At 45.7% G+C, this 12,618-nt stretch overlaps 1 protein-coding gene across 3 annotated transcripts in view; it reads left to right on the top strand.

The window, feature by feature from the left end:
- Window positions 1-467: 467 nt before the first annotated feature.
- Window positions 468-12,618, top strand: part of prdm1a (PR domain containing 1a, with ZNF domain) — a 35,884-nt gene continuing 23,733 nt past the window's right edge. The window contains exons 1-3 of one of the 3 annotated variants that reach the window (XM_078212417.1): window positions 468-570; window positions 3,411-3,687; window positions 12,357-12,476. In XM_078212417.1, the coding sequence (XP_078068543.1) occupies window positions 3,508-3,687; window positions 12,357-12,476 (300 nt within the window). In that variant the 5' untranslated portion in view covers window positions 468-570; window positions 3,411-3,507. Of the gene's footprint in view, window positions 571-802; window positions 1,020-1,712; window positions 1,906-3,410; window positions 3,688-12,356; window positions 12,477-12,618 lie in introns of those variants that run through there. The other 2 variants (XM_078212414.1, XM_078212416.1) reach the window with 2 other exon arrangements.

The raw sequence follows: 12,618 nt of genomic DNA, 5'->3' as shown, positions 1-12,618 counted from the left end.
TAAACCTCCTAAGGGACAATATTTGCGAGAGAATTTCTTTCAGTGTTTGATGGCTTTAAAAAAAACACACATCTGAATCGTGTTGAAACCGCGTGTGGTTTTTAAACAGAATCTTGCTTGATGAAAGTCAGGCTGCCAGCAACAACAAAAAAGAACATACCAGCAAAATGTTGGCAATGTTAAGTCATCATTTACTGTAGAACCCAGCCCGATTTCCAGGAAGTGACCAGCGGAGATGTTGTGAATGATGTCTCGGAGCTCTTGTGTGTGTGTGTGTGTGTGTGTGTGAGAAATGCTGGCGGAGAAAGGGAGTCCCTGCTCTCCACCCCACACACATACACACCACCCCCCCCCCCCCCATCCCACCACCACCTCGCACCCTTTTTAAATACTCCTTCCTTGCACACAGATGATCTCTCTTAAGAGATAGCCAAGTGTGGCAGCTGAAGGCTGTGTGACATCTTGTCAGTTGGTGAACGGCACTGATAGCCATCAAAGGACCCACTGGGGGGAGGGCATCTCTCCAGATAACTGTGGCCATGCAGCGATTCAGAAAGTACTGCAGACTTGGTATAATTCAAAATAATAATAATGTCTTGTGAACTGGGGGGGGGCGGGGGGGAGGTGCTGGAGCTAGAGCTGGGGGGTGGAGGGGGTGAGAGAGATAAAGGGAGAGAGAGAGTGTGTTTTAACACCGGCTGACAGACTGGATCTTTATGGCCACATATGGGAGTGTGTTATCAGTGCTGCTGCTGGGGGAGCACAGGGACGGCGAAGGAAGTGAAGTGTCTGGTTTGTTTTGTAAGTAGAGGCAGGAATGCAGGGTCCACGCTCCCAATAGTAAACAAATGGGGCATTGTGTCCCTTCATCACAGGATGTCCTTCCTACAACGCAATGACTGAGGCAGATAGGAGGAAGAGACTAGACATGGGACTCCAGCCACCAGTGAGTGAAAAGCACTTCCAACTCTCCATGTCCCAGAGGGGCATCTCTGCACTGAACTGTTTTATCTGATCAGGTTAGCACTGCTAAGCATTACTTCTCCCTCTGCCCATCAGCCCAGCCCCCTCTCCCGGGAATGAGTACTTTATAATTACAGTTCTTTAAGTAGTGTGCATTCTGTTTCTTGTGTTGTAATAGCTTCTTGTAGTTTCACAGTTAACCCGTTTCAGTCAGGAGGCCAGCCTTAGCCAGGGTTATGTGTGTGTGTGTGCTCTCAATGTAGAAGTGACTATTTACAGGGCTAATTTATGTGTGTGTGGACCGATTTCAAGAGCGCGCAGCTTTCTTCGTATTTCTAACAAATTCCTGGTAATTGTTACAAGACGCATCTATTCAGTGTGCGCTGGCACTGTCAGAGTTAAAACCAGGAAACGGATTAGTAGGAAAAGGAGTGGGAGTTTGCAGGGGCTGGTTTTTGTTGCGTTTTGTCAGCCGGGAAAGAAATAGTCCAACTGAAGGAGCTGACTGCTCACGTACCTGGTTGCTTGGCATGCCGATTTATTTTGTGTGAAAGGGGCACGGCACTTTTGGAAAATCCGCCCGCTCGAGTTGTCTTTCCCAAACACACCTCAAGTGTTGCCTTGCCCGGTTAACTTGCTATTGGCTGCCGTGCTGCTGATGTGTGCCCAGGTACAGATCCCGCCCCACAGCCAGCAGGTCTCGACAGCAGGCTCTGGGCGAGTGAATCATCAAATTAAGTTATTAATAGGAAACTTGAAAGAGGGAGGAGAAAGGAAGAGTCTCTTTGGTTTGCACTTACTGAAAGTTTCGCTGCAACAATCAACCCTTCAGTATTCGCAAGAGGCATGAGCCCAGCACCTGTTACAGGAGAAGTGCAGCCTGATATCTGCAAGTGTGTTGGTCTTCCAACAAAAAGCTGACAGTACCAGTGAGTACTAATGGTAAAGAATTGCTGACAACATTGGGCTGTGTATTTAACTCCAGTATGTTCTTTATCTTCCTTCTCTTTTTTTTAATCCTTCCTTTGGGGATTTTCACAGTAATTTCATTGCAGTGTTAATGTAAGCCTACTTGTGTCACTAATAAACAAATTTTTCCTCTTTCTTTCTATTATTTGTATCTCATTCTGTACCCTTTCCTCAGTCAGTCTGTCCCTCTGCGGGTTACACATATATCTATATCTGTGCTTCATTTTCACCTCTGCCCCTGCCTTATTTATTTGAAGAATCTATTTTTGCTCTTTTCCTCGTTTGATTTTCCTCCTCTGCGGCTCATCAGTAACATTGTGGAATTTTGCCCCAGGATATTGTAGTGAATGCTCACTAAGATATTGCGAATTTAGCTTGGGAAATGCAAAGGCTATTTTTTTAAAAAATCTGATCATTTGAGTACATTATTTGTTCCTTGACATTTTGAAACAATAGACTCCCCCCTTTTTAAAAAAAAAGTCATTGCTTTTATTAGTCCCTTTTTAAAAAAGTAATTACTTTTATTAGTCCCTGTTTTAAAAAAAATCATTGCTTTTGTTAGTTATTGTACATTTTTGTGGAAAACCTGGGACCTCGGTGATGTCCGATGTTGGATTGTTGAGGTTGCTGGAACAAATTTGGGTGCTGTGCTGATGCTGCCAAGACCCTTCACTGCTGTCTACCAAGAGGATGAGGAGACGTCACGGTCGGTTGTTTTTGGGGATGTTGTTTGCTCCTCTGGATTGTGCTGGGAAAGTTTGAACTTCCCCATTTGGAAGGAGCAGCAGGTTCCGCTCCTGCCTCACACTGTTCCATATTTAACTCTCCGACGCAGACAACAGCTCCTTCCTCTTCCTCTGCTTGTTTGTGACACTTTCTGAAGCAGCCTTTCCACAGCACCCGAGCATGGCCAGCACCATCCCAGCAACCCTCCCCCGCCTACCCAACCCCCCCCACTCCCCTCACCCCCCACCTCCCCCCTCACCCCCCACATCCCCAGGTGCTCGGCCATGACCTAAAGTCCACTTGGAATTACGAAGAAAGGCTTCCTGTGATGCAGGCTGTAAATTTGTTTTCCAAAATGCATGTGACGAGGGCGGAGAGGGCAGGGCCGGGGGGTGGGGGGTGGGAGGGATGGGGGGTGGGGGGTTGTGTTGTACAGGGAGAGATACGCATGTACTCATTTCACATTTGAAGTTTTCCCACCCTCTCAACTTTACCATCAATATTCCTTCAGTGGCTTTGTTCCAGACTAGATTACAGTATGTCAGACGACCAAACATGTTAGTTACAGACTGCTTTGATGATTACTCAAGTACTTTCAACAGCCAGACCTATGGCAAAAGTGCCCCAGTCTGTTCTATTAGTCATACACTGTCTCTGAGGAAACCACAGAATGTGGACAATTGAAAATTAAAAAAAAGTTTTTTTTCTCTTCTCCACCCCCACCCATCCACGTTCCCCCCCCCGCAATCTAGGCTTCCGTAGAAAGTAGTTCAGATTGTCGCCTCCCTGAAGCCTGAGAAAGGAAGAGAAGCGGGAGGGTACCTGCAAGACCGTGAGTGTGTGGGCAGGATGAAAATGGACATGGAGGATGTGGACATGACCCTGTGGACAGAGGCTGAGTTTGAAGAGAACTGTACGTACATTGTGAATGATCAGGCCTGGGAAGTCACCACGGACCATGACCCAACGCACGCTCAAGCATCACTGCCCCGAAACTTGAAGTTCAAGTATGCACGTGACTCGAACGAGGTAAGCGATCTTTTCTTCTTCAAATGTTTCAAACCTTGCGTTAACAGCAGTTGCAGGTGATTGTTGAACGCTGCCGTGCTTCCAGTCCCTGCTCTGATGTATTTTCATGTTCAATTGCCTCCTTAACCCTCGGACTCTAAAGTTATTCGTCCGGAATCAAATGTGAAGAAAATAGTCTTTTAAGTGTTCATGTGGAAAGCACTGTCAGAAATTGTAGAAATTCACGTATATTCATGGGTATATCCAGCAGAATGGCAGTGTTTGTATTTCACTGTAAGCCGAGGGAACCAAAGTGCACTTGAGAGCTTTCCAAATTATTTTGAAAAGGTACCAGTTCCCTTCTGCAAGAATATCTCATCAATTTAAAGTGTCACCGTGTTAATTCATTGATATGTTAACACAATGCATTTTTGAAACTGTGCCCTCTAGTAGTATGTGGGTGGTCAGTAAGTGCTTTGTCTCATTAATCTATGACAGGCAGCTAATGTATTTTATATATGTATATATATTCTATATAATACATATATAATTGTTAGAACTATTTCAGAAATGTCTTTGTATAGAACAAGTATTTCATTGCATAAGTGTGTGTGTGCGCATGTGTGTGTGTGTGTGTGTATGTGTGTGTGTGTTGTAATGTCAGATAAGGCTGTGTATATATTGTCTGCAGGTGAACCGATAAATAAAGCTGTGTGTATATTTATATGTGGGACTGTACGTGTGTATGGAATGGTAGACAATGCTGAGTGTATGTCTAAAAGTAAGCAAAAGGTGAGTAACAAATAATGTATCTGTTTCAAACCATAACAAAGCATCAAACTCTTGACTAAATCAGAGATGAGATGCTCTAGCCATGAGGAGAAAGTGGTGTTGCCGGTTGTTATCAACGCTGAAACAAAGAAGGCTGAGGAAATTTAATAGTTTATTTTTAATTACAAAATAAGGTAAATAGGAAACGGTGATTTCCTCTGGTAGGAAGTAAAGGCAGCAAGAGACTATCAGTTTAAAATAGTCACTGAGAGTCGGGGTGTTGAGGGGGACGAGATGAGGAAAAGCCAGAGTTGTTGCATAGAATGTTCTGCCTTAGTTACGGTAAAGATTATTGCAGCTTTTAAAGACAATGTAGATACCATTTGAAGTGGAGGGAATTGCAAGGTTGTAGGAAGAGAGCAGGGCAGTGAGATCAGTCATAGATTGCTGCAGCAAAGGGCTAGAACAGGCACAAATGGGCTGAATGGCCAGCTTCTGTTCCAATAAGCATTTATAGGTTGGAGCAGCGAGCAGAGCGTGTGTGCCGCACTCAATGTGTAACTAGAGTACAGGGAGAAATTATCGCTACTATTCATGGCACGTTTCCCACTTGGTCATAGAGGGTTGAACAACATCCTCGATTCCCACAGTTTGCATCAACTGACATTCAGCTCTTTCAGCATTTGCAGGAAGTGTAAAGGCAGCCGAAACGTTTAACTGTAGTGATTTATCAGAGAAAGCAATGGGTCAGAGCTGCAGTGTGCTCTCTGATCAGCTTTTTTATCATCAAGTTCATAAGTTTACACTCAAAACAGATCACCGCTGCAGTGGGTGTGGGCATGTTGCGGGTACGACTCAAACTCATTTGACTATTTGTGACATTTTTATATAACTACATGCAAAGTGGTTAATTTGAAATGGGATTTAGTTGATTTAGCTTATTCTCTATTTGATATTTGACTGTTGCTTAACAGTTACACATCTGCCTTCTGGCATTGAGTCTTTTTTTCTAACCATAATAGCTTAAGCAGTTACTTTGCCTTAAAGGACGTTGCTGCCCGGAAAGGGATTGATTGACTTATTGCTGCATTGCCACACACATTTTAGAAGTGGCAAAAATAAAGTAGATGCTCCCTGCCAACTTCATATCGCACAGTGGCACAGTGATTAGCACTGCTGCCTCACAGCTGCAGGGACCCGGGTTCGATTCCTGGCTCGGGTTACTGTCTGTGTGGACGTTCTCCCCGTGTCTGCGTGGATTTCCTCCAGGTGCTCTGGTTTCCTCCCACAGTCTGAAGGAGGTGCTGGTTAGGTGCATTCTCCCGAACAGGCGCCAGAGTGTGGTGACGAGGGGAATTTCACAGTAGCTTCATTGCAGTGTTAATGTAAGCCTTACTTGCGACAAAGAAACTTTAAACTTTTAAAATATCGATGTTGTGAAATTAGAACAGACTCCAACTTTATTCTGGCCCCATCTTATATGCTGAAAGTATTTTGGCATCTTACCAGTAATATGTGTGCATTAGGAGAGGAGAATCCTATCTCTTCAATTTGAGTTTTACGCTCCAATGTCTCTCTCTCTCTCTCTCTCTTTCCATCCCTCAGTCCACACTGTGAATGTGAGAGAAAGGAAAAGGGATGAAAGTTGAGGTGAATGGAGCAGTTTTTATAAACTTCCTTTCTGGTGGAGTTTTCGTAAAGGAAGTACCTTTTCTTTTCTCTGACCCTCGCATGCCCGAGGGCACATTGACATTGTCCATGCGTGGTTTCACGTAGAATGCCCACTGCCTCTAACCAACACACCCGGGGTAAAGTAGTTGAGGTAGACTTGAGGCTGCAAAGTTTTCACGCTAACGCTTGATAACGCTATCCGGTAGAATACGCCACTGTCGCAGTCTGATCTTCTTTCTAAAAGAGATCTGAGGCGTGGAGTTAACTGGGATGGGGAAAGGGGACGAAGAGAAGAAAAGGGTTTCGCAGGGCTAGGGGAGGGTGGGGTGAGGGGCAAGGTGGTTCCCCTGTTGGGTTAAAGGGGAAGGGAAACCAGAAAAGGCTTGTTTATCCCAGGTCTGTCTTTTCACACCATGTTGCCGTTACACAAATGGCCATTATAACTGACATTTTCTAGCAAGTCATAGGGAGAATTTGAACTCCTTCCCTTTCTCTTTCCTGCCACTAACCCCCCCACCCCTCCCCAAAAGTGTGGGTGGAGTTGTTACTCTTTATAAAAAGAGAGAATAAAAAAGCATTGAGGTTTCTGATCTCCGAATAACACCAGTGTAATTTAAAAGAGCCCTTTCAAACAGCCTGCAATTTTTAAGAAAATGTACCTACATATCACTAACTTGTACACTGTAATCACCATTTACTTTGCAGACATTTAATTAATAACTTGGAAGTTGTTCCCTGTGTAAATAATTAAAGTAAATTGAGTTAATGAAGAGTTGGCGGAGCTGTTTTTTGTCTGCGAGACAGACATAGGCAGGATGTCTTCACTGACCTACCCCAGGCTGACATAGATAGATGCTGCACACTGGTGGAGGGGTCAGGGTTACCATAAACCTCCAAGAGGAATGGCTTCTGCAGGAGGAGATATGAAGCATGAAAGTGTCAAAGCTTTCTACCTGTTATCCCCGGCGTGTTTACACTTGGCAGACACTCGGCCTGCCTCGCCGTGATTCATTGGGACCTTGGTCAGCGGGCGTTGGGTTTTTCTGGGACCGCAGTGAGGGCAGCCTGTAAACCTGGCTCCTTTGATTTTAAACAGCTACCTTTTAGTGTCGCCCACTGAACTGTTCATCTGAGCTGATGTTTAGAAAAGGGAGGGGGTGGGGGTGGCTGCTGGTGGTGGAGTGCGGGGGGGGGGGGGGGGGGGGCGATGGTGTCAGGGTGGGGAATGATGGGGGGAGATGAGCGGAATTATATCCTGGGTTCAATCTATTTTATACTGAGCGACTTCAGTGGTTAACGGGGATGAGTGTGTGGACAATTCTCAATTGGAAAAGGAATTGAAAACTGCCCTGCTGACTCACCACGTAAATGCCAGCTGTGTTTCCGAATCCTCAGAGTCAGGAATATCCCAGGTGTGAGGTTGGTTTATGCGATTTCAGCCAGGGGACGGTTTCCCCTTGGCTCCCCTCACTCTCTCACCCCTATTCTCCGGAGGCAGAGCAGGGAAGAAGGAAATTAGGTCACCCACTTCGCCCCTGTCAGAAAGGAGATGGTCACATTCAGCCATGAAGGTTGTCAATGCTCGGATAACTGGCCGACGCTTGCCAGCCAAATTCATTCATAGAATCCCTACAGCGTGGAAGAGGCCATTCGGCCCATCAAGTCTGCACCGTATGTTAACCAGGCCCTCTCCCCTGCCCTATCCCTGTGACCCCACACATTTACCTTGGCTAATCCATCGAAACCACACATCTTGTGCCACTCAGAGGCAATTTAGCACAGCCAATCCACTTAATCTGCACATCTTAGGACGGTGGGAGGATATTGGAGCATCTGGAGGAAACCGGCGCAGACATGGGGGGAATGTGCATATGCCACACAGACAGTCACCCGAGGCCAGAATTGAACCCGGCACCCTGGTGCTATGAGGCAGCAGTAATAACCACTGTGCCACCGTGCTGAAAAGCAAACATCTGAGTGTTGTGTCAGAAGGCTGTTGGGGCACCAAAGTGACTCGACACGCGGAAGCACATCCTTGCTGTTGGGAGGGGGAAATGAGGGAGTGAGCAGAAGCTGGAGCTTCCCAAATTAGTTTTTACAACCCAGGCATAATGGCACTGAGAGAGAGAGAGAGGGAGAGAGAGGCCTGTGAACCAAGTCATCAGTGCAACAGAGTCGGGCAATCTTTGGCTTCTTTTTCTTTTCTTTAATAGCCAAGAATAAATAATTGTGCTGCACAAAAAGTGATCACAATCTAAATTGAGTTTCTCTCTATGAGACCTACTCCTTGCAGTTGGTTTCAGGCTCTGTTTCTGAAGTGATTTTTAGAATCTGTCTTTTTCACAACTATCTCTTGCACATACAGGTGTCACCCACCGAAATATAGCACAATCAACGTGGCAAAAAGTAAAACATCATGCCTCCCTAAAAACATTTTTCAAATGATTTTTCACATGACCTTCTGAAAAGAAGGACAAATATAAACTTGGCTGTTCCATCGGTGTTCACGACATTCTCAAACTCTTGTGTGCTGTTTTAAAGGAGGAAGGTTGACTAAGCATTTTGGACAGAATTTGGGCAAAGCTTTGTGTCAGAATGAGTTGTGATGATGATGATGATGTGCAGATGCAGAGGTGAGAACCCACAATGTGGAAGTAAAACTTCAGCTGGCTGGCTAATTTCAGTAACGCTTAGCACTAAGAAATAGTCTGGGATGTGTCACAAGTTTGAAACGAAAGGACGCAACAATAATGTCAAAAGCTCTCGAGGTCAGCGAAGGCAAGAAGCGGTATTGCAGGTGTGTGCAGCCTCTGCGTGCAGGCCTCCTGGTGTTATGACCCTGTGCAAGTGTCCTTGTTTACACAGGCAGTTGGGGATTGGAATGGCCCAGTGTCTTGCTTAAATCTAATCAGCAAGTGTAACTGCAACAAAGTCTGTGCCCAGAGCATGGGAGATTCCACTTCCTATCACCTCCTCCTGCTCTCCCCACCTCCTCTCTTCCAACCCTTCAAGTACCTTTTTGCAGGTAGCATAAATTTGTGTTCTTTATTAAGTAGTCTCCAGGAGAGGGAAAGGGGCAGGAACAAGTTATTGCGGTAAATCACGCACACTGAAAACAAGTGGATGAGTATTCAGTGCAGTTTTCATTCCTAACCCTTTTTGAGGCTCTATCTCATGTCGGAGTGCTGACTCAAGTGGCCATTTCTCTCACAAGAATTTAAGACGGCGAATGCTGGCCTTCTGAAAACTGTGGTCGCTAGCATTCAGTTACATGTCAGACCCGAAGCTGCGCAGAACCAAACCTGCCCCGTATGCTGCTCTGACTGCAGGGTTTTTCACACTGGTTGAGAAATACTCTCGCAGAATTGGTAATGCAGCAACTCATACTCCAGTGCACTTCTGGAAATTCACTCCTGGGAAAAGGGCACCTCTGGCAAAGGTAACATTTATCGATCATCCCTAATTGCTGGGAGAAGGTGAAAGTCAGTATCCTCCATGAACACAATGAAAAATGATACCCATGTCTGCGCTTGTTGTTTTTAATCTGATTCTGGGCATTTTGGATTCCTTAAGAAAACTGGATGCAGAGGGGTTTGATGACTATAAGGGAGCCTGCCCCATTTTTGCATAGATTTAAAATAATCAATTAAAAAATTGGGTGGGAGCCTCAGGAGTGTGCATTTCTGTATTCCTAGTTGTCCTCTCATTGCCTTGGTCCCAGATGAACCGAGACACTCTTTACGGAAACAGGGAGATTTACCCCATTGTAGCTTACTCTTACTAACACACGGCACAGTGTAAACAAGCTGTGCTTGAGGTTAGAATACCCTTCAATAGTTTAGATAAAAAGCTTGCTTCCCAATACGTGATTCACTATAAAATGTACAGTGAATATAAGAAGATGCAAATTATTTTTGATCAATTTCTGTCTATTTGATGTTTTCTGCTATGTTGTGTTTTTGCACTTGTCCTATTTCCTCACACTTCCTCGCAGTCACTTGCATTCTCTGTGCTGTTTAAGTCAGTGTTGTTTAAGTTGTCATGAAAATCTGAGGTGAGCCAGGAATGACAGGTGTACATCTTACATTCTTGGTTAGATGATGGGGTGACACGGTGGCACAGCGGTTAGCACTGCTGCCTCACAGCACCAGGGACCCGGGTTCAATTCCGGCCTTGGGTCACTGTCTGTGTGGAGTTTGCACGTTCTCCCCGTGTCTGCGTGGGTTTCCTCCGGGTGCTCCGGTTTCCTCCCACAGTCCAAAGATGTGCGTGTTAGGTTGATTGGTCATGCTCAATTGACCCTGGTGTCGGGGGTAAACTGAACTGCCACTATCTTCCTGGGGAGGCACATTCCACCAATCGTTTTGCTCGATATGCTCAAGGTCAGAGTGGGAAGGGACGGAGTAAGGGTCAAGTCGAAGTGTTATTGCAATAAAGTTTATTTTGACTTTAAAAAATGGGTTGAGAAGTTAAACGGTTTTGTGCAGTGCTGCTACTGCATTTAGTGCTGTGAATCAGCTAAGGCAGTTCCGTGCCTCGCCCTGTGCGCTGGATCTGTGCTCACAATATCAATAAAAGACAGAGAGAATGCTGGACATACTCAGCAGGTCTGGCAGCATCTGTGGAAAGAGAAACACAGTCAACATTTCATGTCTAATATGGTCTTTTCAGAACTGTGAAACTCTGAAGAAAGGTCAATGGACTCGAAACATTTGCTGGAAATCTCATAGAATCCCTACAATGCAGAAGGAGACCATTCAGCCCATCGAGTCTGCACTGACCACAATCCCACCCTGGCTCTATCCCCATAACCCCATGCATTTACCCTAGCTAGTCCCCCTGACACTAAGGGCCAATTTAGCATAGCTAATCCACCTAACCCGTGCAAGTTTGGACTGTGGGAGGAAACGGGAGCACGCAGAGGAAACCCACGCAGACACGGGGAGAATGTGAAAACTCCACATAGACAGTAACCCAAGCTGGGAATCGAACCCGGGTCCTTGGTGCTGTGAGGCAGCAGTGCAAACCACTGTGCCACCGTGCTGCCTTCGTGGCTGGGATTCTCCGGTGCCGCTGAAAGTGAATGGAGCTTTGGCTGCAACGCCAAATTCGTTCTCGCTCGCAGCCACAGACGAGATCGAAGAATCCTGCCCGTCAATTCTGTTGCTCTCTCCTGCAGCCAGGCCTGCAGAGTCTTTCCAGCATCGTCTGTTTTTGTTTCAGACTTACAGCAGCTGCAGTATTTTGCTTTTACTCCAGTGTGAATAGGTGCCTGGTCCCTGATAAGAGCCTGCTTTCTGATCTATCCGCAGAGAGCCCATTTAGCAACTTGCAGTCTGCACATTCTAACAATTAGGAAAGCTCGTGAGGGGCAATGATAAATTCTGAGGCAAAGCTTTGATAAAATGTGGCTTTTAATAACCTCAAGAGCAAAGTTCGCCAATCAGAGTAACTGCCTGCGGCCTTGAATTATGTTTACTGGCATCTCCATTCAGAAACAGTAATATATTTGAATGGCAGGACAGATTGGAGAGGCTAAGTGTCCTACATCTACCCAACGGGCAGCACAGTGGCATAATGGTTAGCACTACTGCTTCACAGTGCCAAGGACCTGGGTCCCATTCCGGACTCAGGGCATTGTCTGTGTGGAGTTTGCACATTCTCCCTGTGCCTGCGTGGGTTTCCTCCGGGTGCTCAGGTTTCCTCCCACAGTCCCAAAGATGTGCTGGTTAGGTGGATTGGCCATGCTAAATTGCCCCTTAGTGTCAGGGGGATTGGTAGGGTAAATACGTGGGGTTTCAGGGATATGGCCTGGGTGAGATGGTTGTCGGTGCAGGCTTGATGGGCCAAATGGCCTCCTTCTGCACTGTAAGGATTCTATGATACCCACTTCCCCACATCCCCACACCCTACCAAAAACCTACAACTCCATATCCAAACCCCCCCAGTCATTCTTCCACACTCATTAGCGTTGGAGGGGAATTCTTTCACAAACAAGGGGAATAATATATGATGGCAAGATTTAGGTAATGCACTTCAAAATGAAAATGTGTATCACTGTGATACAATATGAGATCCTTTTGGGATAATTTGTGTCGGGGAGCCTGATTCCTAACTTTTTGAAGATGTTTAAGGAAAATAAACCAGCATTTAAAAAAAAACCAAAGCTTTGTTCATTTTAATCAGATGGTGACATGTTTGAGGCAATGTCTTCTCAACTCATTGATTTATGGCATGGTGTCACACAGGTGCTTGGAGTCATGAGCGCAGAGTACATTCCCAAAGGGACCCGATTCGGACCACTTGTGGGCGAGATCTACACCAATGATACCGTCCCAAAAAATGCAAACAGAAAATACTTCTGGAGGGTAAGTCGGAAAAAAAAAATTCTGCTGATGCAATTCTAAGTTCACTAAATGAATACTGCTGAAAAACGTTGTCACTTCCTGTTAACAGTGGTACTTGTTGTATGTGTGTGAGGGCAGCAGTGAGGTTCCTGTGAAACACCAT

This window comes from Mustelus asterias, chromosome 5, assembly GCF_964213995.1.
Source record: "Mustelus asterias chromosome 5, sMusAst1.hap1.1, whole genome shotgun sequence".
Taxonomy (NCBI): domain Eukaryota; kingdom Metazoa; phylum Chordata; class Chondrichthyes; order Carcharhiniformes; family Triakidae; genus Mustelus; species Mustelus asterias.
This window is presented reverse-complemented; position numbering and strand designations above follow the sequence as displayed.